Source organism: Crocodylus siamensis, chromosome 10, assembly GCF_052110815.1.
Source record: "Crocodylus siamensis isolate JL-2025a chromosome 10, ASM5211081v1, whole genome shotgun sequence".
Lineage (NCBI taxonomy): Eukaryota > Metazoa > Chordata > Crocodylia > Crocodylidae > Crocodylus > Crocodylus siamensis.
In genome coordinates this window covers 71,803,675-71,828,189 of record NC_143404.1, presented here as the reverse complement: position 1 = coordinate 71,828,189, position 24,515 = coordinate 71,803,675, and the positions used below count along the sequence as shown (strand labels likewise).

The 24,515-nt window shown below is 65.6% G+C and overlaps 3 protein-coding genes, 1 long non-coding RNA gene and 1 other non-coding gene across 7 annotated transcripts; 1 reads left to right on the top strand and 4 right to left on the bottom strand.

The window, feature by feature from the left end:
* Window positions 1–989: 989 nt before the first annotated feature.
* Window positions 990–8,300, bottom strand: TCF15 (transcription factor 15). 2 transcript variants are annotated; one of them, XR_016444464.1, is made up of 3 exons: window positions 3,778–8,300; window positions 2,492–2,616; window positions 990–1,469 (listed from the first exon to the last, which is right to left on the bottom strand). XR_016444464.1 is itself a non-coding variant. In XM_090064902.1 (2 exons), the coding sequence occupies exons 1-2, from the start codon at window positions 4,252–4,254 to the stop codon at window positions 1,395–1,397; spliced, it is 552 nt and encodes a 183-aa protein (XP_089921028.1). In that variant the 5' UTR covers window positions 4,255–8,300; the 3' UTR covers window positions 990–1,394. The 2 variants fall into 2 exon arrangements, 1 of the variants encoding a protein (XP_089921028.1); XM_090064902.1 differs by lacking the exon at window positions 2,492–2,616.
* LOC149856855 (uncharacterized) lies at window positions 2,624–17,084 on the top strand. The gene is made up of 3 exons (XR_016444465.1): window positions 2,624–3,493; window positions 13,717–13,848; window positions 14,711–17,084. It is a non-coding gene; the product is annotated as an uncharacterized LOC149856855 (long non-coding RNA).
* SRXN1 (sulfiredoxin 1) lies at window positions 10,765–14,650 on the bottom strand. 2 transcript variants are annotated; one of them, XM_090064900.1, is made up of 4 exons: window positions 13,690–14,650; window positions 12,568–12,676; window positions 11,977–12,227; window positions 10,765–11,227 (listed from the first exon to the last, which is right to left on the bottom strand). In XM_090064900.1, the coding sequence occupies exons 1-4, from the start codon at window positions 13,831–13,833 to the stop codon at window positions 11,024–11,026; spliced, it is 708 nt and encodes a 235-aa protein (XP_089921026.1). In that variant the 5' UTR covers window positions 13,834–14,650; the 3' UTR covers window positions 10,765–11,023. The 2 variants fall into 2 exon arrangements, with proteins under 2 accessions (XP_089921026.1, XP_089921027.1); XM_090064901.1 differs by lacking the exon at window positions 12,568–12,676 and having other exon boundaries at window positions 13,690–13,825.
* On the bottom strand, window positions 13,169–13,363 carry LOC149856857 (U2 spliceosomal RNA). Its single transcript, XR_016438403.1, has one exon. It is a non-coding gene; the product is annotated as a U2 spliceosomal RNA (small nuclear RNA).
* A 185-nt stretch (window positions 17,085–17,269) lies between the features above and the next one.
* SCRT2 (scratch family transcriptional repressor 2) lies at window positions 17,270–24,491 on the bottom strand. The gene is made up of 2 exons (XM_090064898.1): window positions 24,344–24,491; window positions 17,270–18,512 (listed from the first exon to the last, which is right to left on the bottom strand). Exons 1-2 carry the CDS (start codon window positions 24,399–24,401, stop codon window positions 17,806–17,808), a joined length of 765 nt encoding a protein of 254 aa, XP_089921024.1. The 5' UTR covers window positions 24,402–24,491; the 3' UTR covers window positions 17,270–17,805.
* Window positions 24,492–24,515: the final 24 nt, after the last annotated feature.

The window sequence follows — 24,515 nt, the reverse complement described above, 5'->3', positions numbered from 1 at the left end:
CCTCCATCCTGCCTGGTGCTCGGTCTCCCAGGCCCCACAGGGGCTGTCCTCTCCTGGCCTGGGAAAAGCACGGCTCTGCAGCCCCCAGGAAAGCCCCAGGAGCGTGGAGCTGACTCACCGGCTGATGCATCCCTGTCTGCCCAGCCAGCGCGGCCTTGGGGCTGGACCCAGCTGGCGGGTCCTGCAGCCTCTGCTGTATGTACAGGAGGCCGGCCCCAGGCGCCCTGCCCCACAGCTGCGTCCCCTTTGCCTCCTTGCACCTTTCCCAGCCCTGCCGGGGCCATCCCAGGCTACACGGAGCCCATGCAACAGACTGATGCAGGGCAGCACGTGAGCACGGGCTAAGGCTTGGTTCCCGCTGCGTTACCACCACGGAGACGGCGGGCAGGGCTCTCAAGACTTCCTCCACGCAAGGAGTCAGTGCAGCTATGCAGGCAGGCACAGCCAGTCCCCTAGGCGAGGGGGGGACCAGCCCCCAGGTGGAAGCAGGCTCTCCATCCCAGGCCCAGCAGCAAGTCGCTAGCGCTGGCGAAAAGCCTCGCAGCTGTGCCCGTGCTCAGGGACACACCGCGTCCCCGAGCAGCCGAGGCGATAGCACGCCCAAGTGCTCTGCTACCTGCAGGTCCTGGGGGCACCTGGGGGAGCTTTGCACCCACGCCATGCAGGGGAAATTGGGGAGGGGGAGAATTTGGCCCCTGGGGATTTCAAGGAAGCATGACGCGGGCCTGGAAGAGGCCCCAGGCCCCCCCACCTGGAGCCTGGGGCGGCTGGTGATCCCTGCAGCAGCAGCTAAGGCCACAGGACTGTCCAGGCTGGGGCGAACTCCCTCTGCGCATGGTCTCAGGTCCAGCCCGTGGCCTGGGCTGCCCGGGGGAGCTGGGAAATGCATTAGAGTGGCCCTGAGCCCCCTCTGCTCCCTTCCAGCCCCCGTGCCCGCTCCCCAGGGCTGGGTGCAAGATGGGTTTTGGGGCCAGAGCAGACCTGCCGGCTGATCCAAAAATAGTTTTATTTTCAAACCTGCTGAATACGACGACTCGTGGTGGCCAGCCCAGCAAGACCCTGCCCTCTCGCCGTCTCCGCGCCACGGCCCGGAGAGCTCCCCTGCGCTCGGAGCCCAGCCGCCGGGCTGGCACCCCCCGGAGGCAGGGGGTCCTGGCGTCGCCGGGGCGCCCGCTGTCCGCCGGGGATGGTACAGGATCGGGTCCTGCCCTCAAGTCCAAGCTGAGCAGCCCCAGCCCTCTGTGTCCCTACAGTCCAGCGAGCAGCCCCTCATGCCACATGGCCTCGTCTTCTCCGGGGGTCCAGGGGGGCGCTGGCACCTTCCCCCCACTCCAGAGTGCGGCGCTTGTGTGTCCTGGGCTTCGGCCCTCCGGGCTGCCGTGTCGGGCCCCGTCTCATCTCCGCGGCCCCCGCACGGGCGTCACCCCTCGCACCTTCAGGCAGTTGCCCCCAAGCTGCCGCCGGCTGCCCTGCAGGGGAGGGAGGGGAAGCGAGTGATGGGGGGAATGGGGCAGGGCACATCCACGGCCCCGGAGCAGAGGGGCAGTGCCCGCCGGGGCAGGGGGACTAAGCAAGGCCCCCCCATCGGCTTGCAACAGCCTGCTGCTGAGAGCCCAGGCCCATCTCCCACCCAGGCCCCCCAGCCGTGATTCCTGCTCCCCCGCCTTTCCCCCTTCCCCATCCTGCCCCGTGGCTGTGAAGCTGCCCCAACCTGGCACAAGGCACGTCTCCAGCAAGGCGAGCAGAGCCTCCTGCCCCGGGGCCTGAGCACTGGCCCACTGCTCCCCCGGCCGCGGGACAGGGCTAGGCCTTGAGCTGGGAGCTGGAGGACAGGGCTTCCCCGCTGTGGGACTCCTGGCCATGTCCCTCCTTCCACCCTCCTCCTCTGCAGTTCGTCTCCTTTGAGCTTCCCCCAGCCCAGCCCATCCAGCCTCCCTGAGCGATGGGCTGCACAGACGGGCGATGGGCTGACGATGGGAGCACAGAGCCCCGTGGCTGTGCCCACAGGGGCACAGCTGCTTCCGCCTCTCGCCCGAGCTGGGGCTGGAGCCCAGGTCTCCAGGGCGCGGCCATCGGCCGCAGCACCCGCTTCCCCGCAAAGCTCCAGAGGCCTCAGGATGCTGACCACAGAGACGCACGGGGCCGCGTGCTGGGGCTGGTCCTTTCCCAGCCCTAGACCTTCTCTTCTGGGGCAGCGCGGAGGCTTCCCCGCTGGGGATGTTCAGAGCCGTCCCCAACAGGAGCGGGTGCCCCGTGAGAGCAGGTGGCTGCACGGGGCTCCTGCCCCCCTTGAGCAAAGTGCCCAGCAGTGAGGGGCCACTGCTGCCCCCGGACGTGGGGGCAAGGGGGGCTTGGCTGTCAGCCTCTCATCTTAGACCGCTCCCAACCCCAGGAGGGAGCTGAGAGGGGAGGGGGGGAGAGGAGAGGGGCGAACAGAGAGGGTTAAAGCCCGGGGGAACAGGGAAGGTCTCGGGCAGCAGCGTGCGCCTACCTCATCCAGGGGGTGAAGCAGGGGCTGCCAGGGGAGTCCCTCCGGGTACAGGGGCCTGGGGGGGATGGGGTAGATCCTGGGAGACGCTGCCCCTACATCCAGCCCCAGCCCCATGGTGGCCTGTCCTGGAGGACAACGGGGTGAGTGCTTGCACCTCTCTGCTTTTCTCCCATCCTCCTGCAGATGAAACCTGGACGGGGGCTGCAGCCCAGGGCCCCTCGGGGCGTTCGGGCTCCTCCCTCCTGCTCTGTGCTCCCCACCCCAGGCAGAGCTGGCGACCTCCTGGCTGGCGCATGGGGCGGGGGGTTCAGCCTGGCTAGGGGGAGCACAAACCCCTCTTCTAGCCCCTTCCTCTGGGGGAGGCTGTGCCCAGGCCTGCCCCCCGCGCTGCCCACTCGCTCAGGGCTTGGAGATGAGCCCGGAGCCCCACACCCGGGGGCACAGCCTCGGGGTCTGGGGTCCGGACTCAGGCCCTCGGACTCAGCTGAGGTCCCCGGCTGGACCTCAGGCCTGTGTCTGGTCTGAGCATGCACCCAGCTCATGCAAACAGCACATGCTATGTGATGCGGGAGCGGGGCGTGTGTGTGTCTGGCTCGAACATCTGGCTGCAGGGGCTGCTGGCTCTTCCGGGTCTGTCTGCTCAGCTCCCCCGCAACCCTCCTCCACCCCAGGGACCCAGCTGTGCATTTCCAGGCATCCAAGAGACCCCAGAAGTAGAGACAAACCCCAGGACCGAGGCCTGGATGCCACCCCTGCTGCCCTCCGGGTTAGAGACACTGGCTTGCAGAGGAGGGAGGTGGGGGGCACGCCACCAGCCCTCCGTCTCTCCCCCACCGTGCAGTTAACCGCGTGTGAAGCAAAACACGCCAGTCCTGAGGCAGCTGTCGGTGACCACGCCAGCACCCGGGGGGAAGGTCAGGCAGGAGCGGCGAGCAGCTGCGGGGCGGCGTGCGGGCATCCCGCTTCCGCGACCAGCCGGACAGGCTACGCCCTGGCACCCAGGTGAGTGCAGAGACCCGCCCCGGGCTTCTGCGTGGTGCTACTGGGTCTGCGCGGCTGGCCGGCAAGAGCCTGGGGCAGGACTGAGCTCCGGCCGGCCCTCGCTCCCACCCCCGGGCTCTCGCTGGGCTCGCATGCAGCGCGGCCCTGTCCCCCTGCCCTGCCTCGACCCGCCCCAGGCAGCCGGGCGTGCCCCGCTGGCGCTCGCCTCGCCCTGGCACCGGTCCCCCAGGCCCCTGCCCCGCGGCCTCCTTCCCTGGCGGGTGGGGACGGCGACGGGGACTCACCCCTTTCCTCTGGTTGCTGAGGCAAAAGGTGCAGATGCTGCGGGGCTGCTTGCCCTCCAGCTCGCCCTTGGCGCCGTAGATGGCACTGAAGCAGGGCTGCCCGTCCTCGCAGCCCTCGCCCAGCAGCAGCACGTTGGCCAGGTGGGAGATGTAGCTGGAGGCCAGGCGGAGGGTCTCGATCTTGGACAGCTTGCGGTCCACGGGCTCGGTGGGGATCAGGGTGCGCAGGGCCGTGAAGGCCGTGTTGACGCTCTGGGTCCGGTCCCTCTCCCGCGCGTTGGCCGCCTGCCGCTGCTTCACCAGCACCAGCGGCCCCGGCTTGCGGGCCCCCTTCCCGTGGGGCTCCAGGCCCTCATAGGCGCCGTAGGACTGGTCGGACGCGTCGCTCTCGCTGCGGTTCTCCTCGTCCTCCGACAGCAGGCTGAGGTCGGGGTACAGCACGTGCGCCGCCACGGGTCTCAGCATGGCGAAAGCCATGGCAGGGACCCCCGGCCGGACCCAGGCCCCCGGGAGCTGTGGGTCTCAGCGCCCCCCCGGCGCGCTGGGGACCCCCCACCTCCAGCCCTGCCCACGCCCGGGCTTCTCGGCAGGTCCTGACGTCTTCCCAGCTGCTCCGAGCACAGCCGGAGAGGGTGGTACCTTCGCTCTGGGGGACTCGCAGCAGGCTCTGTATATAAGCCCGGGGAGGGGCTGGGAGCCGGGAGCTGCCTCGCGGCCAGCCAATGGGGCTGCCGGGCTGCCCCGGCCCCCAGGATGTAAAGCTAGCGGCTGCGGGTGCAGGGAGATGGCTCCGAGCCCTCTGCCCGGGGCAAGAGGGGAGCGGGGCCGCGCGGGCAGCCCAGACACCTTGCAAACACGGCCCCGGGCGCACGCAGCCAGACCCCTGCTCTGCCCCCGCTTCCTGGGGGTCCACCCGGCCTGGGGCCCTGCAGCGGGCGAGCTGTCCGGCTCCGTTCAGAGCCCCTCCGTCCCCAGGCCCGGACACTGGGGGCACGGCGAAGCAGGAGGCTCCGAGCCACGGTGGGGACGGACTGGGACCGAGGCCCCCCAGCCCAGGCCCCTCGCAGCGAGCCCACGGGCACGCAGCGCCGAGGCAAGCAGCTCCTCCGCGCCCCACGAGCCCCGGAGCGGGCTCCCGCCTGCCTGGCCCGGAGCGTTTCCGGGAGGAAGGTGTGTGCCGGCAGTGGAAAAATCACATCTTTTCCTGCGAGGAGAGCGGGAACCGTGACCTGCAGGAGTCTCCCCAGGGGCGCGAGCCTGGCCCGGCCGAGGCCTCCACCTGGGGCTAGGCCCCGCGGCTCTGACCCCCGGCGCGGGGGGAGTTTTGCCCACCGCCGCCTTCCTGCGCCGCTGAGTTATAGCCGAGAGATTTCCCCTCCCGCCGGAGAGCCGTGCGTCTCGTGCACTCTCGCTTTCTCGGCCCCGGTGCCTGCTCCCCGCAGTCCCCGCGCCGCGTGCCCCAGAGAGCGCCGGCAGGAGGGGAAGCCAGCCAAGGAAAGCAGCCCAAGGCTTCCTGCTCGTCCTTCCCCCGCGGCCCGAGGCCGAGCGTGCGGATCCGGCAGCGCCGCGGGTCAAGCTGCGGAGGCAGCTTAAGCAAACAGGCCGAGAGCGCGCCTGGTGCAGACCCCCGCCAGCTCCCCGGTTCCCTCCCCACTGCCCCTTCCCCGCACACGGGCACGGCCTGGGGCTGCCGGAGAGGGGCGAGGGGGAAGCAGAGGGAATCCCAGAGCCGAGCGGTCTCTGCCCCAAAGAGCCTCCAGCCCCAGCTATGTGGCGGGGAGGAAACGGGATGCGGCTTTGCAGGGAGAGCAGGCCCCGGGCCTTTCCAAGGGTGGCAGGGATGCCTGGCAGCTCCAGGGACCCCTGCAACCTCTCCGGGCCCGCGGTGCACCCCTCTGTGCCGGCCTGACCCCTCAGGTCCCGGCCTGGCGCCTCCCCGCAGCCCCTTTCCAAAGTCGCCATCATCCAGGCAAGCGTCCAGTGCTCCCCCTCCACCCGATGTCCCCTAGCAGTGCCCACATCCCCCCTGCCTGGGCTGGAGCAGCGACCCTGGCTCGAGGGCTGCGTGCGGATCCGGGGCTGCGCTTTACCTGTGGATCTAGCAAGGAAAGGCTGTGGGCGTGGGGGGGACAGCCCCAGGGCCGGGGGGCGGCAGGCTGGGCCAGGGAACGCTAAAAGCAAAAAGCACTGTGGAGACCTCGATGGCTCTAGCGGGAGCTCCCCGGGCACTTGCACGGCTGCTCCGTCGTTCGCACAGACCGGGGCGGCTGAAGCACGCCGACGACAGAAGGCCGACTCGGTGCGTGGCCCCGGCCCCGGACGTGATGGACAGACGGAGGGCTGGCAGGGCCCTCAGAGATGATGGCTCCATGCGGAGATGTACCAGCCCGTCCCCCAGGCCTTCCCGAGCTCGGAGCACAGCTTTTCTTCCCCCCTCCCTTCCCCGGGCAGGGGGCTCTTCCATGCTGGCCCCCCTGCTGGGGTGTGATTTGGCCGGGCTGGAACAGCCCCCAGCCCCTGACAGGCGGCAAGACGGATCGGCAGGGACTGTGTACTCAGGTGCAGCTGTCAGGCAGCACATGGAGGCCAGCTGACGGCGGAGGAGGAGAGGGAGCCTCGTGGCGCAGGAAAGACCCTCCCCGCCGGACCGCGCACGGCGTGCAGGGCTGCCCGGGCACCCCGCGTACCGGGGACCGCAGTGGAGCAAGAGGGGTGCTGGGGGTGTGCAAGGGGAGGCGCATGCATGAGCCACCCCCTGGGCACCACCCAAGACACCCAGCCAGGAGCAGGGACCCTGCTGTGCTGGAGGAGAGCCCCTGCCCCGCGCAGCTTACAGAGCCAGGGGCAGGGAAGAGATGCCAGGGGGATGTGAGCAGACCGCGAGTCTGGGACAAGGCAAGTCAGGGCTTCCAGTTCCTAGCCTGCCTCTGCCACCAGCCCCCTGGGGGTCCCTGGGCAAGTCACCCGTCCCTTGGAGCGGGACTGCCAGGAAGAGCTGCGCTGAGATGGCGCCGGCAGTGCCAGATGCACCGTAGCCGGCACGTGAGCTGGATGCAGGACGGGTCCTGGATGCAGGGGGTCTCCACGGAGGCTGCAAAGCCGGGGGCAGCATCCCCTCTCCCTGCGCTGGCCTCTCCAGGGCAAGGCCCCGCTCTGTGCCCCTTCGAGGAGTGTTTTTCCGGGCCGTGATACTGCGGCGTAGGTAAACAAACAGGGAGCAGATGGCCCGGAGGGGCCGCGCGGCCATCCCCACCTCGGGGGGCCCATCACATTCCTGCTGGGAAAACACCGCTGCCGGCCGCGGCAAATGGGTTCCAGACGCAGCCGGGGCGCGTGTGGCCACCAGGACACGGCCGGCCTGACCCCGCGGCCCTTCCAAGCAGCCCCCTCTGCCCCGTGTCCCTGGCCTGGTGGGCAGGGTCACAGGCCTGGCTTGCCCCCGGGGTCTCCCTCGCCGAAGGCGAGCAGTACTAACCCCGCAGCAGGGCGGGGGCTGTCTCTGCACCGGGGCCATGCCCTGGACAGGTTGCATGCCCAGGAGCCGTCAGGGTGGCACGGCTGGCTCCACTGGAGGTGCTGGCGCCCGCAGGGCACCACGGCCACGGGGCTGGAGTGGCTGGGGTGCTACTGATGGCTTCTCCGTGGTTAGGATCAATCCAGACCTTGCTCCTATGTAACCCCGCCTGTCCAGGGGCTCAGGATGCTGGTTCACAGCACGTGGGTGGGGACGGCTGGGGGTCCTGGGGTGCTGGGAGAGGCGGAGGACAGCGCCCCACGAGTGCTAGATCCACTTTCCGCAGCAGAGACTGAGGCACGTGCTCAGCAGGGATCGCCCGTGGCTCCGTGCGGAAGAGGCGTGGAGCATGGGGACGCGGGCCTGGCGGGGGAACGGACCAGCTCACCCACACACTCCAGATCAGGCCTGCCAGATGCCCCAAGCCTCCCGGGGATGGACAGCGTGTCGGGAACCACCAGGTGCTTCATGCGCTTTGGCAGGAACGCGATCCACCAGCGGCCTCCTTTCAACTGGAAACCGGACCCCGCCACGGGAAGAGGCGCGGGGCCTGTGCGAGCGGGTCAGCTGGCCGGGGCTGGCGTGACGCCGGCTGGCCCCGGGGCCTGGCTACCGCGGTGGAGCTGGGCTCCATGTCCCTCCATCTCAGCCGGGCCCCGGCTTGCACCCTCCGTCTCTGGACAGCTGCCGGGGTGGACGTGAGCTCCCCGCATGCTGTTCCTGACATCCCAGTGCACTGGGCCTGGGGGCACCTGGACCTGGCCCCCTCTCCTCTGTGCCCAAGACAGAGCAGGGGGGTCTGGGCTTTCCAGGGCAGCCAGGAAGGATGGAGCTCATGCAGACTCTGCTACGGCTCCGGGATGCTGCGGGCAGGCCCAGGGCAGGAGCATCCCTCTCCTTGGTGAAGGCCCCCCACGGGCAGCCTCCACCGCAAGACCACCGCCCGCACCTCTCCCCTCGCCGGCCAGCGCCACGAGGCCGGGCTGAGCCCCGGCCTCCTACCTGCCGGGCCGCGGGGGCCGCCACGGCGCATCGCGGGAGCCTGGAACGCATTACACGCCTGTCGCGCGGGGGAGTCTGCCCCAGTTCCGGAGCGGGGAAGCCTCACGAGCCAGGCGAGATGAAGAGAGCGCGAGTCCCACAAAGAGCCTTTGTTCCTGCTCTGGAACGAATGGATTGGAGGCAGCTGAGGTCGTTTGTCAGTCTGCCGCGCCGGAGGCCTCGCAGGTCAGGCGCAGAGGAGGAGGCGAGGGGGACAGGTGGAGAGACAGACACACAGACGGAGCAAACACAGATACATAACCAGAGCTGGCTCCGGGGACATCCGGGCAAGGGGCGGGATGGGCAGCCATGTGCTGGGGCCCATCCTGCTCCGGCCTGCCCGGAGGATGCCCGCCCAGCCCTTCCCTCACTCGCAGGCCCTCCCTGCTGCCTCCCGATTCCTTCCGAGCACGAGGAAGGGGGTCCCGGCTGCGGGGACCGCCGGGCCCTGCCGCCCTGCCCTGGCCCCTTCCTCCCCTGAGCCGTGACTCGCTCCTCTCTGGATCCGCGAGCGAGAGGCTGAGAGCCGGCGTGCCGGGGAGCCGGGGCCGGCTCGGGCGCATCCGGGCTCTGTTTACAGAGGAAGATGGAAGCGGGGAAGAGCAGGTCCTGCGGGGCCGGCTGCACAGGGAGCAGGAAGCGCCGGGTGGTGCCTGCATTGGCCACGGGGCTGGAGACTGCCCGGGGGCACTGCATCCTGCTCCCCGAGTGACAACTCCAGCCATGAGATGCATCAGCCTCAGAGGTTCCTGGTTGTTCTGGACCGCTTTCCCTGCCTCAGTTTTACCTAGCTGTGAAATGGGCCAGGTGCACGTGCAGGGGGAATGAGGCTGGGAGCTCCGGGTGAAACCGATTGCCTTGCAGTGCCAGGTGCGGTGCCGTGGGGGGGAGGTGGGCAGCTTGGAGGATGCCTTTGAAAGCTGCCCCCTTTGCAGGCATCCCTGGAGCCGCAACCTCCTTCCCTCGCTTCCCCAGCAAGAGGAAACTTTTTAGCACGCCACGATTCTTCAGCCAGCTTCACAGCCCCCGTGGGAGCAGCTGCCAGGGCCACGCGGCCGGTTCCTGCAGGCGGGGGCTGCTTTCATGCAAGGCCGGTGGCCGGCACGCTGACACTCGGCTCCTTCCCTTGCAGATGCACAAGGGCTCGGCAGCCCCCGCCCGGCCCCAGGCCCTTCTCTTCCCTTCCCTTCCTCTTCGCGGGCTGTGGCGGAAATGGCTCGCAAGCAATCTGCTCCTTGCAGCCGGCGGGGGTTTGCTCGGGAGCTGGGCACCGGGCCTTGCTGCTGGCAGGAAGGGCCACGAGGCAGGTGGCACAGCCGGGCGGGGGGGGTCTCAGGCCCTTCTCGGTCGCACAGTGCAGTGCACGCTCAGTTTAGGAGAGGCGGAGACAGACGGACGGACCACGCTGTCTCCCGGGCAGCTCCACGTAACTGAGGCATTGCCCAGTGCAGTGCTCGGGTCATCTCAGGTCTCCAGCCGGGACGCGGGCAGGGAGGAGCGTGGCACTGGGACACGTGGCGCTGGTCTTGCTGTTGACTCACGGTGCAAGTGCGGGTGAGCCACTGAGCCACTGGCCTGGTAATGAAGCTCCTGGGATGGGCCTGAGCAGCTCCCTGCCCTTGCATTGGAGCCTGGCAGGAGCCCCGGGCCCCTGGGTCACCCAGGCACGACTGCACCTGCCGAAGGGGCCCCCACTGCTGCGTTTCAGAGCAGCCGAAGGAAACCAGCAGCTGGCAGAAGCCCCTGACGTTCGCTGGGTTTGCCGGAGAGAGGAAGGTGAAGCCTTCCAGAGATGAACCAGACTGCAGCCGCACTGAGCTTGTCCCAGGGGTGCAACAGGTTGTAGGGGGGAAGCAACACCCAGCCTCGGACCTGCTCCTTAGCGAGCTCGGGGCAGTGCTTCAGACCGCAGAGACGGGAGCATGGACGGGGCTGGAGGATCCCCAAGGGCACTGGGTACCACAGGTGATCCACTGCCCTGGAGGGGCGTGAGGAAACCGATCCCTCCCACCCCCACCCCCACCCCCAGAAGGACAGATCCAGCTCTGGACAGACAGACAGCCCCAGGCAGGATGAGGATGCCACCTGCTGGCTGCTCCCCGCTGGCCTGCACCTCCCCGGACACGGCCACGCATGCACGGCCCATGTCCTGCACCGTCTGGACACGGCCACAAGTGCAGTCCTGTCCTGCACCTCCCCGGACACGGCCACGCATGCACGGCCCATGTCCTGCACCGCTCCGGACACGGCCACATGTGCGCAGCCCTGTGTGTCCCTCCGCTGTGGGCACCCGCGCCTGGCTTGGTCTGGACACTGCCGCAGAGTTGCGGGTGGCTGGCATGTGCCTGCTGCTCTAGGTGTGAGGCTGCACACTTACACATGCTCCCTGCACACTGCACACACAACCACCCCTAGGCACTCAGTACCCAGACTGGCTTTATTATTATACAGACACACAAAGCCCTGGCATTAAAAAGCATCACCCCTCTCCCCTGCCCGTTACAGACTGCCTGGTCCCCGGAGGCTGCCCTTCGAGCCTGCCAGGTCTCGCTCGCTGGGGCTGGAGGCTCCTTCCTTCGCGGGGGCCGAGCAGGGCGCTCTCCTTGTGGCCTCAGCCAGGCAGGCGGGGGCACAAGGCATCGCCAGGGTGGTGGCGCATGGCAGCTCCGGCTGTCAGTGCCCGCAGCAGCTCTACTGCAGCTCGGGGGTGGAGGAGCCGAGGTAGGTGCGGAGGTCGCGGAGGGTGGAGCGGACGATTTTGGAGGGGATGGTCTCCCTACCCAGCTGCTGGTAGGCGGCGTGGCGGTGGCAGCCCCCGAAGGAGTAGAAGTAGTCCCCGCCCTGCCTGCCTGTGATCCAGAGGACGTCGATGGGGGGCACCTTGTCGGGGTCCTCCTGGGGGGGCACAGAGACCAAGGACTTGATGCGGGGGGTCACCCAGGCACCCTGCACGCCCAGCACCTGGGCAGCATCCGCCCTGCGCCGTGGGCCATGTGGAGGGGCTGGCGCCGCACGCAGTGGAAGACCTGCTGGAGAGGCTGGAGCAGTATAACAGTGCAGCACGACCCCGGGGCCCCCAGTCCCAGGGGGCCATGCTTAGCACCTCCCAGCGTGCCCCCATGCTTGGCATTGCAGGAGGGCCAATAGCCCTCGCAGTCCTGCCCTGAACCCTGGACAGGATCACTGGGCCCATTTCAAAGTTGGGGAAAACTGAAGCAAGGAAAAGGGAAATGGCCCATGACAATGGACAGCCCTTGCTGCCCCGAGCTCTGGATGGAATCACTGGGGCCATTTCACAGGTGGGGAAAGCAGAGGCAGGGCGTGGGGAAAGGTGCCCAGGACAACAGGTGGTCCTTGCCATCCTGTCCCGAGCCCATTTCACAGATGGGAAAAGCTGAGGTGCAGAGCAGAGAAGGCCACCCAGGGCAACCAACAGCCCTTGCCATCCTGTCCCAAGCCCTTTTCACAGATGGGGAAAGCTGAGGCAGGAAGCGGAGGAAACCACCCAAGACAGCTGACAGCCCACCCCTTGCCATCCTGCCCCGAGCCCTGGGCGGGATCGCTGGGCCCATTTCCCTCCCCAGGGACAGCTGAGGCACAGAGAGGGGACAGCCGCCCGGCCCCGCAGTCCGCCCTGGCTTTACCTGGATGGCTCGCATCAGGCTCTGCACCTTGCCCGGGTCCAGCACGGGCGGCAGGGGCCGGATGAGGACGCTCATGGGGACGCTGTGCACCGCGGGGATGCCGGCGGAGTGGATGCTGCAGCCTCCCGGCCCCTCACCCGCCTGGCTGCCCATGCCCGCCGTGCCCGCAGCTGCAGGGAAGGAGCGCTGCACACCCGCTCGGCCGCGGCTCCGCCTGCCCTGCCCGGGCCTGGGATCTGGGCGTGAGCTTCCTGGAGACAGACTCAGCGTGATGCAGCACAACCGGCCTTGCACAAGGCGGGCTGGCCCTGCCCGGGGGTGGAGAGAAGCTGTGGATCCAGGCCGGGAGGCGCAGGCTGGGGAGGGATCCCCTGCCCTGATCCCCCTCCCTACCCCAGGCAGTTCGAGCCAGCGGGACCATGTTTGTGCTGCGGCCCTGTGCCTGGCACTGCTGGATCTGCGCCCAGCGCCGGGGCTCCGCAACGTCCTTCCTTCCTGCAGCCGCTGGTGCCTCCAGGACGACCACCTGCGGCAGGCCAGAGCTGCCCTACCCGCTCCTTAGAGCCCCTTGATCGGCCCCTGCCACCCCACCTGCCCTCTGCGGTGTGTAGGGGAGCCCGTCTGTGCCCACAACAGACCTTGCCTTCCCTGGCTGCCGGCGCAGGGACGTTGCCCTGGCATGTCTGATCCTGACCAGGGGCTGGTGGCAAAGGAGGTGTGCCCATGTGAATGAAAGGGGGCAGGTGGCACCGTTGGAGCCAAACCCAGGCCCTCTTCCCAGCCCTCCCGTGGTGTGTTGTTGTTCCCAGCAGGCCTGTCCTCTTGGCCCCCTCGCCCTGCAGCTGGGCAAACGGCCACAATCACACCTGGCAACTGGGACAAATGGGAACTGATGAGCTCTGGGGCTGGTTTCTGCAGCGCGGAGGCGGGCTGCGCCTCTCGTGCACCTGGCAGCCGAGCCGAGCCGAGCCGAGCCTTGCCAATACGCGGTTGTACACGTCCGGAGGCCAGGCTGCTGCCCTGCGCCAGCTCCGTTGCAAGGACGGCTCTATCCCAGAAAAGACTAGTGCACCCACCCCACTCGCTGCAGCGACTACTTCTGGAGCTGGAAGCCTCTCACCAGCTTTGCTGGGGCTAGGCTAAAACCTGCTTCTGGATACGGGGGTGCCTGAGAGCCTTTTTTTTTTTTCTGTTTTTTTGCACCGGTCCTGGAAGCACTGCAATACCGGGTCAATGCATGGAGTGGATGGAGCACGCTCCGGTTCCACCACCCAATACCAAAAAGAATCTGCTCAATATAGACCTCCTATGGAGGACATATCAGAGACAATTACCCTGGGAAAACCACCTTCCAGATCATGGTGTCTCCCCAAGGTCACACTACCATAAGAATAGGCTAGTGCATTTGAGAGCCGCTCGGGCACAGGTTCACCAGACTCGGGCTTAGCACACGTCTCAGCCGTGCAGTGACTCGCCTGCCAACTCAGGCCTTCACCGCTTCCCAGTTAGGGTGTTTTGGGGTAGGTGTGCAACCCTGTGGGCAGGGGGCAATCAAGGAGAAGAGTTTTGCAGAGGCTTAGGTAGGTATTTAGTGACTATCGGTCATTTATCTGATGTCTGGAATGACACACGTGAGAGCTTCTCTACTGCCATATCTAACCCAGCACCCCGTATCTCGCCAGATTAAGGGGATGTTCATTTATCCAGACTGACCCATTTCCAGCGCGTCTTCCCTTCCAGCTTCCAGCACTTCGAGGCCAGGGACGTCCCAATGTGGAGTTGCAGCCTTGGTCTCTCGTTTCGCACCCACGGATGGACCTGTCCTACGTCAGCGTGTCTACTCCACGCAGCTGCCATGTGCTGGCTTCAAAGGTTGGTACCGCGGGTTACCCCAGATCTAGTGGCTGGGGATGGAGTGAGTGGGAAAGCTGTGGCTGCTTGGCTTTGGGGCCTGCCTCCCGCGTGTCTGGCAAGGCCTTCCTGCGGAGGGGGCATTTTCTCCCAGCGAGGCTCTGATTTCAGCCTTCACTTCTCTCCCCCATCCGGCCAGCGCTCTGCTGCAGCTCTCAGCCTTTAATGAGCAGGGTGCTTTTAATAGGAATCCATTGCTTGCTGCTGCATGCCCTTCTTGGGGTGGCTGCTCGCAGAATCATTCAGAGCTGGGGCACCGGTGACAAAAGCCCCCGGGGCAAGTGGGGCTCTGCCCCGGTGCCCCCAGGAAAGCAGCTAGTGAGGGAGCCTAGGAGGAAGAGGGGGGACAGAGCAGAGGTTTGGGGCTGAGGCTTCCCACTCACTCCCCTCCTTAAATGCCTGGGCCAGAGCAGCCTCGAGCTGCTCAGCACCCTCCACTCCAGTTGCATTTGGGGCTCGCGGAGGATGAAAGGGGAGGGAGAGGCCATCCCGGAGCCTTATGGGGAGGTGACACCTTTCCCCGAAGTGCTAGACAACGGCAGCTGTCGGGCCAGAGGGACCAGGGCTCCGCTGTGCTGTGACAAGCCCCAGGCTCTTGCTAGAGGCAGGCGATGTGTGAACAGAGCTGGGCACCCAGACAGATGGGCACAGTCTCCTGGGTCTACTTGTGTTTGTCTCTGAGCTCCTGGGGGGGTGGCCAAGGCAGCCTGGTCGGTGCATAGGTTTTTGGCATGTGCATGCAGCTAATCCCATAACAGGCGGTGGGTCTGTACTGCAGCACGCGCGGAGAGAGGATGTTTAATTTCCTCTTTTTCCTGCACAGAAACCATCAGCAATGGCAGTATTTCCACCAAGTGGCCCCAGCAGGTGTGTGAGAAAGGCATCTCCCCAGTGTAGACGAGATTGGCTCAGGGGTTATTTTCACACACATTTTCAGAGCAGCACCCCTGTCCTCGCAGTTGTGCAGAGGGTTCAAGGACGGGGCACCGCAGGGCTTGCGGCCAGAGCATCGCACCGTGCTCCCGGCTTTTCCAGCTCCGGCTGTGACCTCCCCAAAGCCAGCGACACAGATCTCTGGAGACGCAGGGACGAGTGGCAGAAGCCCCTTTAATATCCCTGAATGGCATTACAAGTAATACTGCAGGTGGCCGGCTCTCAGTAGACTTGTCTGGCTGCGATGTGTCCAATACAAAACCTGGCAGAAAAATCAGTCATGCACAGACAATTATTGCTGTAGGAGTTCCTATTTACAATATAAACATGGAGCAGGGCCCCAGGGTGCCCTTGCTGTCCCCAGGGCAAGCAGCAGGGAGAGCTGGCTACGGGGGGGTCCAACTCCTGCCCCCAGAGGACGATGAGTTTTGCTTAGGACAAGGGGGATAGCACAGGGACAGGGGCAGAGAGAGAGAGAACACACTGTGTTGCATGGCACGTGGGGGGGGGGTGCACATGAGTCCAGGTGCATGGACAGCATTGCACAATGGATGTGTGTGGGCAAAGAGAATGCAGCGCTTGTAACACACATGTGCATACGTGTGCCCAGAGCAGGAGGCACCCGTGAGGTTGCACCGCTGGAGGAGGAGGCATGAAGCTATTCACCTCTGCATGTGCGTGTATGGCTGTACACTCAGGCATCCACGCATGGCAGCAAGAAGGCCTGTGCCTAGGAAGTTGCACCTCTGGTAAGGGAAGGTGCATGGGTGAATGATGGCACTGGGATGGGGAGCCTGTCACGGGGTGAGGCGGGATGGCTGGGGAAGAGTGGGCGAGGGGAGCATGGGTGAGACGTGCACGCTGAGGACCAGAGTGCAAGCCAGGAGGGCAGCTGAAGATACAGGTGTGCCTCCCTGCTCTGGCGTAGAGCTGAGAGCTGCACCATGCATCCCCGCTGCGAGCGAGGCACCCTGGCCTCTGGGACCAGCGCCCTCCAGCACAAACTGTGCAGTCACTGCCATCCCGGGAGGGGGCTGAGGTAGGAAACAGGAAGCTCTGCGGTGGTGGGCACCTGTGCCAGGAGCAGCTTTGCACGCCCTCCCCACGGCCAGTGCACGCAGGGCCCAGAGCACGTGGAAACAGCATCGCTCATTCTCCCCTTGGAAAGTTGCATAGAAACAGCTGCTTTGTTCCTGCCGTGGCGAGGGGCAGGGAAGAAGACGAGGGAGAACAGCTTTGCCCTGACTCACCTGCTCAGGAGCCACGCAGCCCAGCATCGGAGCAGGGATGCGGGACCCCGGCTGAGCTTCGCGGCTCTGGTTGGGGGATGCCTCCATGCCCTGCGTCCTGGGCAGCAAAGTCATTGCCCCGCCGGCCCTCCCCCAGCTTGCCCTGGGACTGGTGGCTGTGCCAGCAGCTTTGAACGCTCCCCTGGGGGCCCATATGGAGAAGCCCTGGGACCCAGCGCTGCCCCCTGTGTCTTGGCAAATAAATAGTTAAACAGCATAAATTATAAATAATATAAATAAGAGCATTTAAATAGACCCTTCCCCCCACCCCCAGACTTCACAGTAGCAACCCCAGGACTCCCTCCTCTCCCCGACTTCGGCTGGCGAGACTCCGGCTCTGGGGTGGGACGAGGTAACGGGGGGGCCCGTTCTAGCCCCGTCAGCCCAGTCCGGCTGCATCGAGAGGACGCCGAGGGCGCTGGGCATTGCATGCTGGGGGCCTGAGCGAGGCCTTTCCGTGGTGTGGGCCCATCTGGCCTGGCCTCCAGCATGATGTCGCAGCAACAGCATGTGGCATCACAGCCTCCCGGGGCGCGGCAGGGGGTGTGCACGCTGGGGAAGGGGGGGGCACCGAATGCATTGGAGCATTTCACGCCCCTGTCCCCTCTCAACCGTCAGGACGAGGCCGTTGGACCGTGGGGAGGCGCGGCGGGCCCCGATCCCTGCCGGCGGCCTGGCCGTGGCATCTGACTGGGGGCTGGGGGAAGCTTTCTGCATCCTCACGGAGCTGAGGGTCCTTGCCCCGGTGCCCTGGAGGGGGCTGCCTCCTTCCTGGGTTCCCGTCCCACGCTGCCGGGGTGTCTCGTCCTCAAGCGCTGGCCCCCGGCAGCCCCGCACCTCGCCGGGCAGCCAGCGGTTTGTGACACCCAGGCCCCCCGCTCCCCAGTCAGCATCAGAGCAGTTGGTCTCTACAACCCTCCAAACCCCCAGGTGTGCACCTGAAATAAAACCTCCGCGCGTCCATTGCACAGAACCACCCCCCCCCGCCCCCCCGCCTTCCCGTCCGTCAGCCGCACAGATTCCCTCCCAGCCACGGCCCGTCAGTCATTCAAGTCAGCCCATGTACACCGCGGTGCCTGTCAGCCCCCCAGACCCCCCTGTCCACAGGCCTCCTGTCCCTTTCCCCTCTGTCCGCTGCACAGACCCCCCGGGTCTCCCTTCTGGCCCCCCATCCCTCCCGGCCTGGTCCGTGCTCCGGCGGTTGCACAGCTTGTGTTGCAAACCCAGGGTGTTTTGCTCCTGCTGAAGTCAAAGCCCATTCCTTTCCCCCCGGGGAGAAGCAGCAGCACGAAATAAATACAACAATAAATAAAATAAATATAGGAGGAGTTTCGGAGAGACGGCGGCGTCTCTTTTGTCCTGATGAGCAGCCCGGAGAGACTCCGTCAGCAGCCCCGCTCGGGAGAAAACCCCGCTGGGATTTCCCTAGAGAGCCAGGGCTGCACGGGAGCGAGGGGCTCCGGGTGGGAAACCCCTGGGGCCAGCTCTGGCTGCGGTTGTGTTGCACAGCGATCCCCCCGGCTGGGAAGCGGAGGAGACAAACACACGCCCGGGAAAGCACTTCTCGCCAAGCCCCCAGCTGCAGAAGGCCCCGGGGGAGCAGCCGGAGGAGGGTAGAGGGCCGCCCGTGCTTCCCGGCCCACGACAGCTCCTCTTCTCCACCCGCCGGCCCCTGCCCTGCCCCCGGCCGCGGGGCTCAGTTCTCCAGGGCACAGGTGTGTTCGGAGCCCTTGAGGCAGGCGGACTCGTAGTGCTTGTGGAGGTACGACTTGAGGGCGAAGGTCTTCTCGCACTGCTTGCACTTGAAGTGCTTGAAGGCCGAGTGAGTCTGCATGTGGGCGCGCAGGTTGGAGCGGTCGGCGAAGGCCTTCCCGCAGTGGGCGCAGCCGAAGGGCTTCTCGCCCGTGTGCGACCGCATGTGGCCCTGCAGCAGCCAGGGCCGGCTGAAGGCCTTCCCGCAGACGCCGCACTTGTGCTTGAGGTTGTGGGTCAGCACGTGCATGGCCAGGGCCGGCATGGACACGTAGGCCTTGCCGCAGGTCGGGCACTTCCGCGCCATCTTGCTGTCCAGGCTGCGGTGCGTCTGCTTGTGCCGGCTCAGGTTGGAGGAGGTGGCGTAGGTCTTGCCACACTGGCTGCAGCCGTGGCGATGGCTGCCCCGCCGCGGGCTCTCCCCGCGCCGCCGGGACCGGCCGTCGGTGATGAAGAAGGCATCCATGGAGTAGCTGTCCGTGACGGCGGCCTCGCCGTGGAAGTAGCGGGCGGAGAGGCTCGACTGGGGGCTCTCGGGGTCGCTGTATTCCTCATGGCCCGGGGCATAGGCAGGGTCGGGGGGCACCAGCTGGAGCCCCGGCTTCTTGGCCGTCTCGTGGCTGGGGGCGGTGAGGCAGTGCTGGATGTACCCTGTGGGAAACAGAGGGGACGTCACCACCCACCAGCGCTTCTCCCTCCTGCCAATCCCCTCCCTCTCCCAGCGGTCCCAGTCTTCCCAGACTCGGTGAGCTCCAGAGAGGGGGCACATGCATGGCGGTGCATTTGGGGGCGGGTATCAGCATGGACTTTACTGAAAGGGGCAACCTCTGGGACTGCAGGTCCAGCCACGGGAGAGCCGGAGGAGGCTGCGGGCGTGTGAGCGATACGCAGAGGAGCAGCCTGGGCGAGGGATCAGCTGCTCCGCGCATCGTGCGAGGTGTGCGGAGCCCGTACGGACAAGCCCAGCCAGGACAGGACTCGGACTTGGGGCGCCCATGGTGGGGGCTGAGGCCGGACAGGGGGTGCTGGGGGGAGTTGCTGGAAACCACGGGCACCCACGCAGAGGGCCTGCGACTCGCACTGTTTCTGCTTGCTCTCCTGGGAGCCCCTCCTCATCCTGGGGGTTGTCCCACACGGACCCCGCCTGCAAATGCTCATCTCAGCTCAGTCGGTGTCAGGTTTTGCATTGAATCCCTGAGGACACAGACAGGTCAGCCCTCCTCCTCCAGGGCTAATCCTTCTGTAGGGCATGGGGTACATCTCTCCGGGGATACCATGCTACAGAAACGCCATACTCTGCTCCTGTACCCGGTAGCTGGGAGGATTTTCACCTTCCAGTTTGCAGTCGGGGGATAAGACCTGAGCTGTGCCGTACCTTCAAAAGTGAAAGAGCCGCTGTGTTAGGGTGAATCATGGAAAGGGGTTTCTGTGCACCGGGAACCTCCCAGGTTTGGCAGGACGTGCATATTGCATGGTGCGCATTTAGTGCAGTAGCGCTAGCCGCGAGGCTGCATCACAACAGAAGTCGTCTGCAGCACCTGAGACCCCTTGGGCGGGCACCCCTGCAGATCTCTAGGCAGTAGCCCCCTCTCCGCCATCCGGGGCTAATTGCTGTGAGTTACAGCGGGACAACCGCAATGTGACCCCGGAACACGGCTGCGGCTCGGCGCCTCTCTCGGCCCCGTGGTTGCTGCAATGATCTCTGCTGGCGGCGCGGGGTGAGGTGTGCCTGCCTTTCAGCAGCTCACGTGCTCTCTTAAACCGTGGCAGGCCAAATTCATCACAGCATCCTTCATTCGTGCAGCCTCTGTCAGGCACTACCACGAGCACCATGCCTGCTGTACCGTCCCATCTCTGTGCCATGGCTGGAGGCGTGAGGTGCCTCTGTGCAAACACACACGCACTCTCTCACATGCACACACACATTAGTATCACTCTTGAGACAGACAGAAAGACCCATATGTTCAGGCAACGGGCTGGGCTAATTTTTCACGCCAGAAATGCCGGGTCCTCTCTCTGCAAGCCGCGCGGGAGGCTCCCGTCCATGTGCGGTGGTACTATATGGAAGAATGACGCCAGCTGGCACAGCTCCACTAATGGCTGGGACACGCCGCGCCCTCGTCCCGCTGCGAGCCGCTCGGAGGGTAACTCCAGCCGCGCCGGTCTCTCGTGGTTGGCGCGCTCGCTTTCTGGTGTGTGGCTGTGCCAAGACGAATGGCTGCCGGATGCGGTGCCCATCGATATTTGCTCCCAGGGAGAGGGACCTGTTCTTGTCACTGCATTTGTCTCCCTGGGCCCATGCAAACCGGACGGGAGGTGGCGCTCAGAGGCAGAGCAAGCCCAGGCACCCTGTAGCTCCATTCAGGCAGCAGAGCAGTGTTTCCAGCAGCCCCACAGAGCGGCCGGCTGGGCCGCCCTGGCCACAGTGCTGCAGGGAGCAGACACGGGACGCCTTCCCACGGGTGATGCTCTCAGCCTAGCAGCGGTGAGCTGGATCGCTAGGGCCGGGGGGACTCGTGTTGAGTTTCTAAGTGTGTTTAAACCAGGGAGTCTCCGCCTGGGCAGACCCAAACCACCCTTTGTCAGACCCAAGCCACCCCTCGGCAGATCCAGGCCACCACTTGGCACACCCAGGCGTCCCTTGGCAGACCTGGGCACCCCTTGGAAAATAGCAGCTCTTCACTTTCCTGTATTTTTTGACTACAGAAAAATGCTAGAGCTATTCTCCTGCGGCAGAGACCTCAGAAAGTCCCGAGCAGGGCAGAAAGGATCGGACACTCCAGATTCCCATTTGAAACCTCTGGGCTTATTCTGTGAATCACGTGGAGGTCTTGGCACACCTAGCAGCGCTGATACTGTGTCAGCCTGAAAAGGATCTCGTGGCACCCTAGGGTGCTGCCACACCCCGGGGGAGCAGAACCGGTCCAAGGGCTGGAAGGCAGAGTCTGGGCTCCCCTGGCCCCTGGCCCACACAGAAAAGTCAGGGGCTGGAGAGGGCTTGGAGGGGGCTTTCCCCCAGGGAAGCTGGTGTGTGGGACAGGGGGTCCCGGGGAATGGAGCTGCTGGCAGGGATAGGGTCAGGCCTGAGTTGCGAGGAGAGCCGTGGGGACGTTCCCTTGCTTCCTGCAGGGCCGGAGAAGCTGGGGCTCTTGCTTAACCAAGCAGCTGCCCCTCGGGCCCAGCACGGCTGCTTGGGGAAGCCTGATGATGGGAAGGGGCGTCCCTGTGCACCGCCGCGCCGAGGGCTAATTCAGCGCCGCTCCCCTCCTTCGCAGCGACACAGTTTCCAGTGTAATGTCACTTGGGAAGCGGCGCTCCCCTCCCCCCCAGCAACATGCCATGTCAGCAAATGCGCGCAGCGCGAGTGCCTGGCTAATGAGCTCGCTGGTGGACCCAGGGCTGCCGCTGCCTGTTGTTAAAGGCACATGAAAGGAAGAAGAAGGGCGTTTGTACCCGAAAGCTTGCAAAGAACAATGTTTCCAACTATTCAGCTGGTCTCATAAGAGATATCACATCTACCCAAAGAACCTTGCTGTTAAAGGAGGAGCCTTTCTCAGCTCCCTCTTCCACCAAAGTGCGGAGGAGCCGGGAGCCTGGCCCCGAGCCAGGGTGGGTGCTGGACCCGGAGCACAGCTGTGCCGAGTTTTCAGCCGAACGGCTCGCAGGTACGGCTCTTGGAAGCCAAGGCAGGCAGGGACCGGAGCAATGATGCTGCCCAGGTCTGCTCAGGGCACGGCGCCCGGCCTGGGGCTCCCGGCACTGGTGGGAACAGCGGCTGGCGCAAGGTCACCCCGGCAGTCCGTAGCCAGTGGGGAGCCCCGGTCTCCCACCGCCGGGGCCTTCCCATCTACACTGATGCTAAGTGAGCTTGGCTGTGATCCGGTGATGAGTGGTTATTGCTCCTGCACTCTGGGCCCCCGCGCTCCCCCCGTGGCTGCCCGGATGACTGCACAGGACGTGGGGTTCCTGCTCCCTGCCCTGGCTCCAGAGGGATGCTGCCTGCTTTTGGAGGTTGCAGTGACGGGGGAAGGTGTGCAGGGCTGAGCTGGGGACGGAAGTAGTTCCTTGAGAAATTGCCCTTGCCCCATGCAGTCTGCTGCCGCTGCTCAGGGCAGCTCGTGTCCCCACGGTCCCTCCTCGGAGCCAGCCGTGCAGGGAAGGGGGTGCACGGGGGCAAGGAGAGGGAGATGAGCGTGCTTCTATCTTCTGCGTCCCTGCAGACCTGAGACTACTGAGATGGCCTGAGCTAGTGACTCCTGCTGCTGGGGTCTAGAAGCAGAGCTGAGGCTCCTTCCCTGGAAGCATGGTCCTGGCCCTGCCCGGAGGAGATGGAGAGCAGTGGTCTTGCTGGGGTGCACCGATCAGGGGCTGTGACAGCCTTGCTGATGGAGCTGCAGCCTGCCATGCCCCTACCCCAGCCCCGGCCCCCTCCCCGCTCCCCCACCCCGGCTCTCCTTCCTTTCTCCTTGTTTACCGAGTGCAGGCACACGCTGGGCGAAAAGCGCTCTGCTCAGCAATTTTTCACATTTCCTCTCCAACATGCAGCAAGGTTATTTCCAGGAGAGCGGCAGCCCCAGCCTCTCCCCAGATGCACATGCTCCCTTCCCGGTGTTTCCTATACACCTTGCTCCACGAGCCCAAAGCCGAAGCCCATGGAGACCATGTGGGGAGCTCGGAGGACTCAGCCCTGTGGCTAATGCCAGGTCTGGCCACTTTGGCCTCCCCCTGCAATACCCGTTGCATGTGGAGCTCGTGCCAGTCAGGTCCATGCTGCTGTTACGGCCACGCAGCGACCCACACACGTCACACAGGCAGGGACTCAACAGCGCCCTGGACTCTGCCTCAGCCTGACTCCCAAGGACCCTGGCTGCTGGCCTGCCGGAGGTTTGTAGGGCACAGCCACCATCGGCCCCGGGGGTTGTGCTAAGAAGCAGTGACCTAAATGACCTCCATGCAGAGCTCAAATGCACGAGGAGGAAAGGACCTGGGAAGACCAGACTCCTGTCACGTGCAAGCCCCTGCCCCATGTGGCTGAGCCCAAACAAGAGGTCAGAGGGGGCATGCCAGCTTCCCCCTCTCTCCCGGGGTGGCTCTACAGCCTGCTGGCCATCCCCAAGAGGCATCAGCTGGCTGTGATGGGGTCAGAACAGGCCTCCAGGCTCTGCCCGCATGTTAGTGTGTGCAGTGCTATAACCAGAGACCCCACACGCGAGTGCGGAGGCTTCCCAGGCTTCAGTGTGACCCGGATCAGGCCTGGAAGGAGGGGATCTGACACCCGCCTGCTGCCTGGGACCCCAAAGCAGCCAGACCAGGCAGCAGGCTCCCTCCCTGTCAGTGGTGCTACAGTCCATCCCTTCTCCCCGGCTGTACGGCCACTATGTAGGCCTAGATCCCTGGCCATCTGCGGAGCTTTGGGGTCCCTGTTTTGGCTGCCTCTGTCTGCCTGCATTGTTATCTAGCTGCTTGTACTGCTGTGCCCCCCATGCCATGCTGGGAGCTCTGTGTGTACGTGAAGCCAGGTGCTGGGAGCAGTAAGAGATGCCCACCCCTCGGGTCCTGCTGGCCCAGCCACTTGCCATGGGAGGGCTTCAGGGGGTGGGGGGACCCTCTCCAGCTCCCTCTGAACCAGGAATCCCCCAGGCCCAGCAATGCAGCCCCTGTTTCCTTGGGAGAAGCCGTCTCCCCGCATGCTGCTGGTGCCCCCTGGCAAAGTGGTGCATAGCCAGCCAGCCCCCGGCCCAGGCGCCCACCTGGCTTCCCATGCCCGTGCCCTGGGGGGGCATTTCCAGGTCAGAGGACATGGGGGGGGAGTTCTCAGGCAGAAGAGGTGCCCCCCTCCCCGAAGATGCACCCAGTGTGTACGTGTGTGCATATGTCTGCGTGTGCATATGTGAGCATGCGTACATATGTGTGCGTGCATGCATGCATGTGTGTGCATATGTGTATGCATGCATGTGTGTATGTGTGGGCACGTGCATGTGTATAGGTGCATGGGCACATGTGTCCCTGTGCATATGTGTGGGTGCATGTAGAAGTGTGAGTGTGTGTATGCATCCATGTAAGCATGCGTGTGCATGCACGTGTATACCCATACGTGTCCATGTTCATGTGTGGATGCACATGCGTGTCAATGTGTATATGTGCGTATGCATCCACGTGCGCGTGCATGCAGGCACATGGGTGTGTCCACGGGTCGGCGTGCGTGCCTGCGTGCGTCTGCACACGCGTGCCAATGTGCATATGTATGCATCCACGTGCGCGTGCGTGCAGGCACATGGGTGTGTCCACGGGTCGGCGTGCGTGCCTGCGTGCGTCTGCACACGCGTGCCAATGTGTACAGCCGTGCGTGCGCGTGCATGCACGTACGTGCCCACGTGCAGGGGTGCGTGCACGCCTGCCTGGCCGCGCGCAGTGCGCGTGCGTGTGCCCGAGGTGAGGTGAGGTGAGGGGTCCCCGCGCCCCCCGCGGCCCTGCCCCCTTACCGGGCTCCGGGCCGGGGGCCGCCGCCTTGATCTTCTTGACCAGGAAGGAGCGGGGCATGGCGCGGCCGATCAGCACTGGACAGCTCCGCGCCGCCGGCCCCGGCCCCGCCGCTTTATGCGGCCCGCGCGGCCGGGTGGTGCCTCGGCCCGCGCCCCCGCCCCGCCCCGCCCC

Excerpts from the sequence above, each read along its gene's own strand:
- TCF15 (XM_090064902.1), bottom strand. The coding sequence starts at position 4,254 with ATGGCTTTCGCCATGCTGAGACCCGTGGCGGCGCACGTGCTGTACCCC. Across the intron at positions 1,470-3,777 it reads TCAGCAACCAGAGGAAAGGG|GGCAGCCGGCGGCAGCTTGG; the intron begins GTGAGTCCCCGT and ends CCTCCCCTGCAG.
- SRXN1 (XM_090064900.1), bottom strand. The coding sequence starts at position 13,833 with ATGGCAGCTGCGTGGAGTAGACACGCTGACGTAGGACAGGTCCATCCG. Across the intron at positions 12,677-13,689 it reads GGAAGACGCGCTGGAAATGG|CCCCTGGTCAGGATCAGACA; the intron begins GTCAGTCTGGAT and ends CTTTGCCACCAG. Across the intron at positions 11,228-11,976 it reads GCCTGATGCGAGCCATCCAG|GAGGACCCCGACAAGGTGCC; the intron begins GTAAAGCCAGGG and ends GTGCCCCCCCAG.
- SCRT2 (XM_090064898.1), bottom strand. The coding sequence starts at position 24,401 with ATGCCCCGCTCCTTCCTGGTCAAGAAGATCAAGGCGGCGGCCCCCGGC. Across the intron at positions 18,513-24,343 it reads GGCCCCCGGCCCGGAGCCCG|GGTACATCCAGCACTGCCTC; the intron begins GTAAGGGGGCAG and ends TGTTTCCCACAG.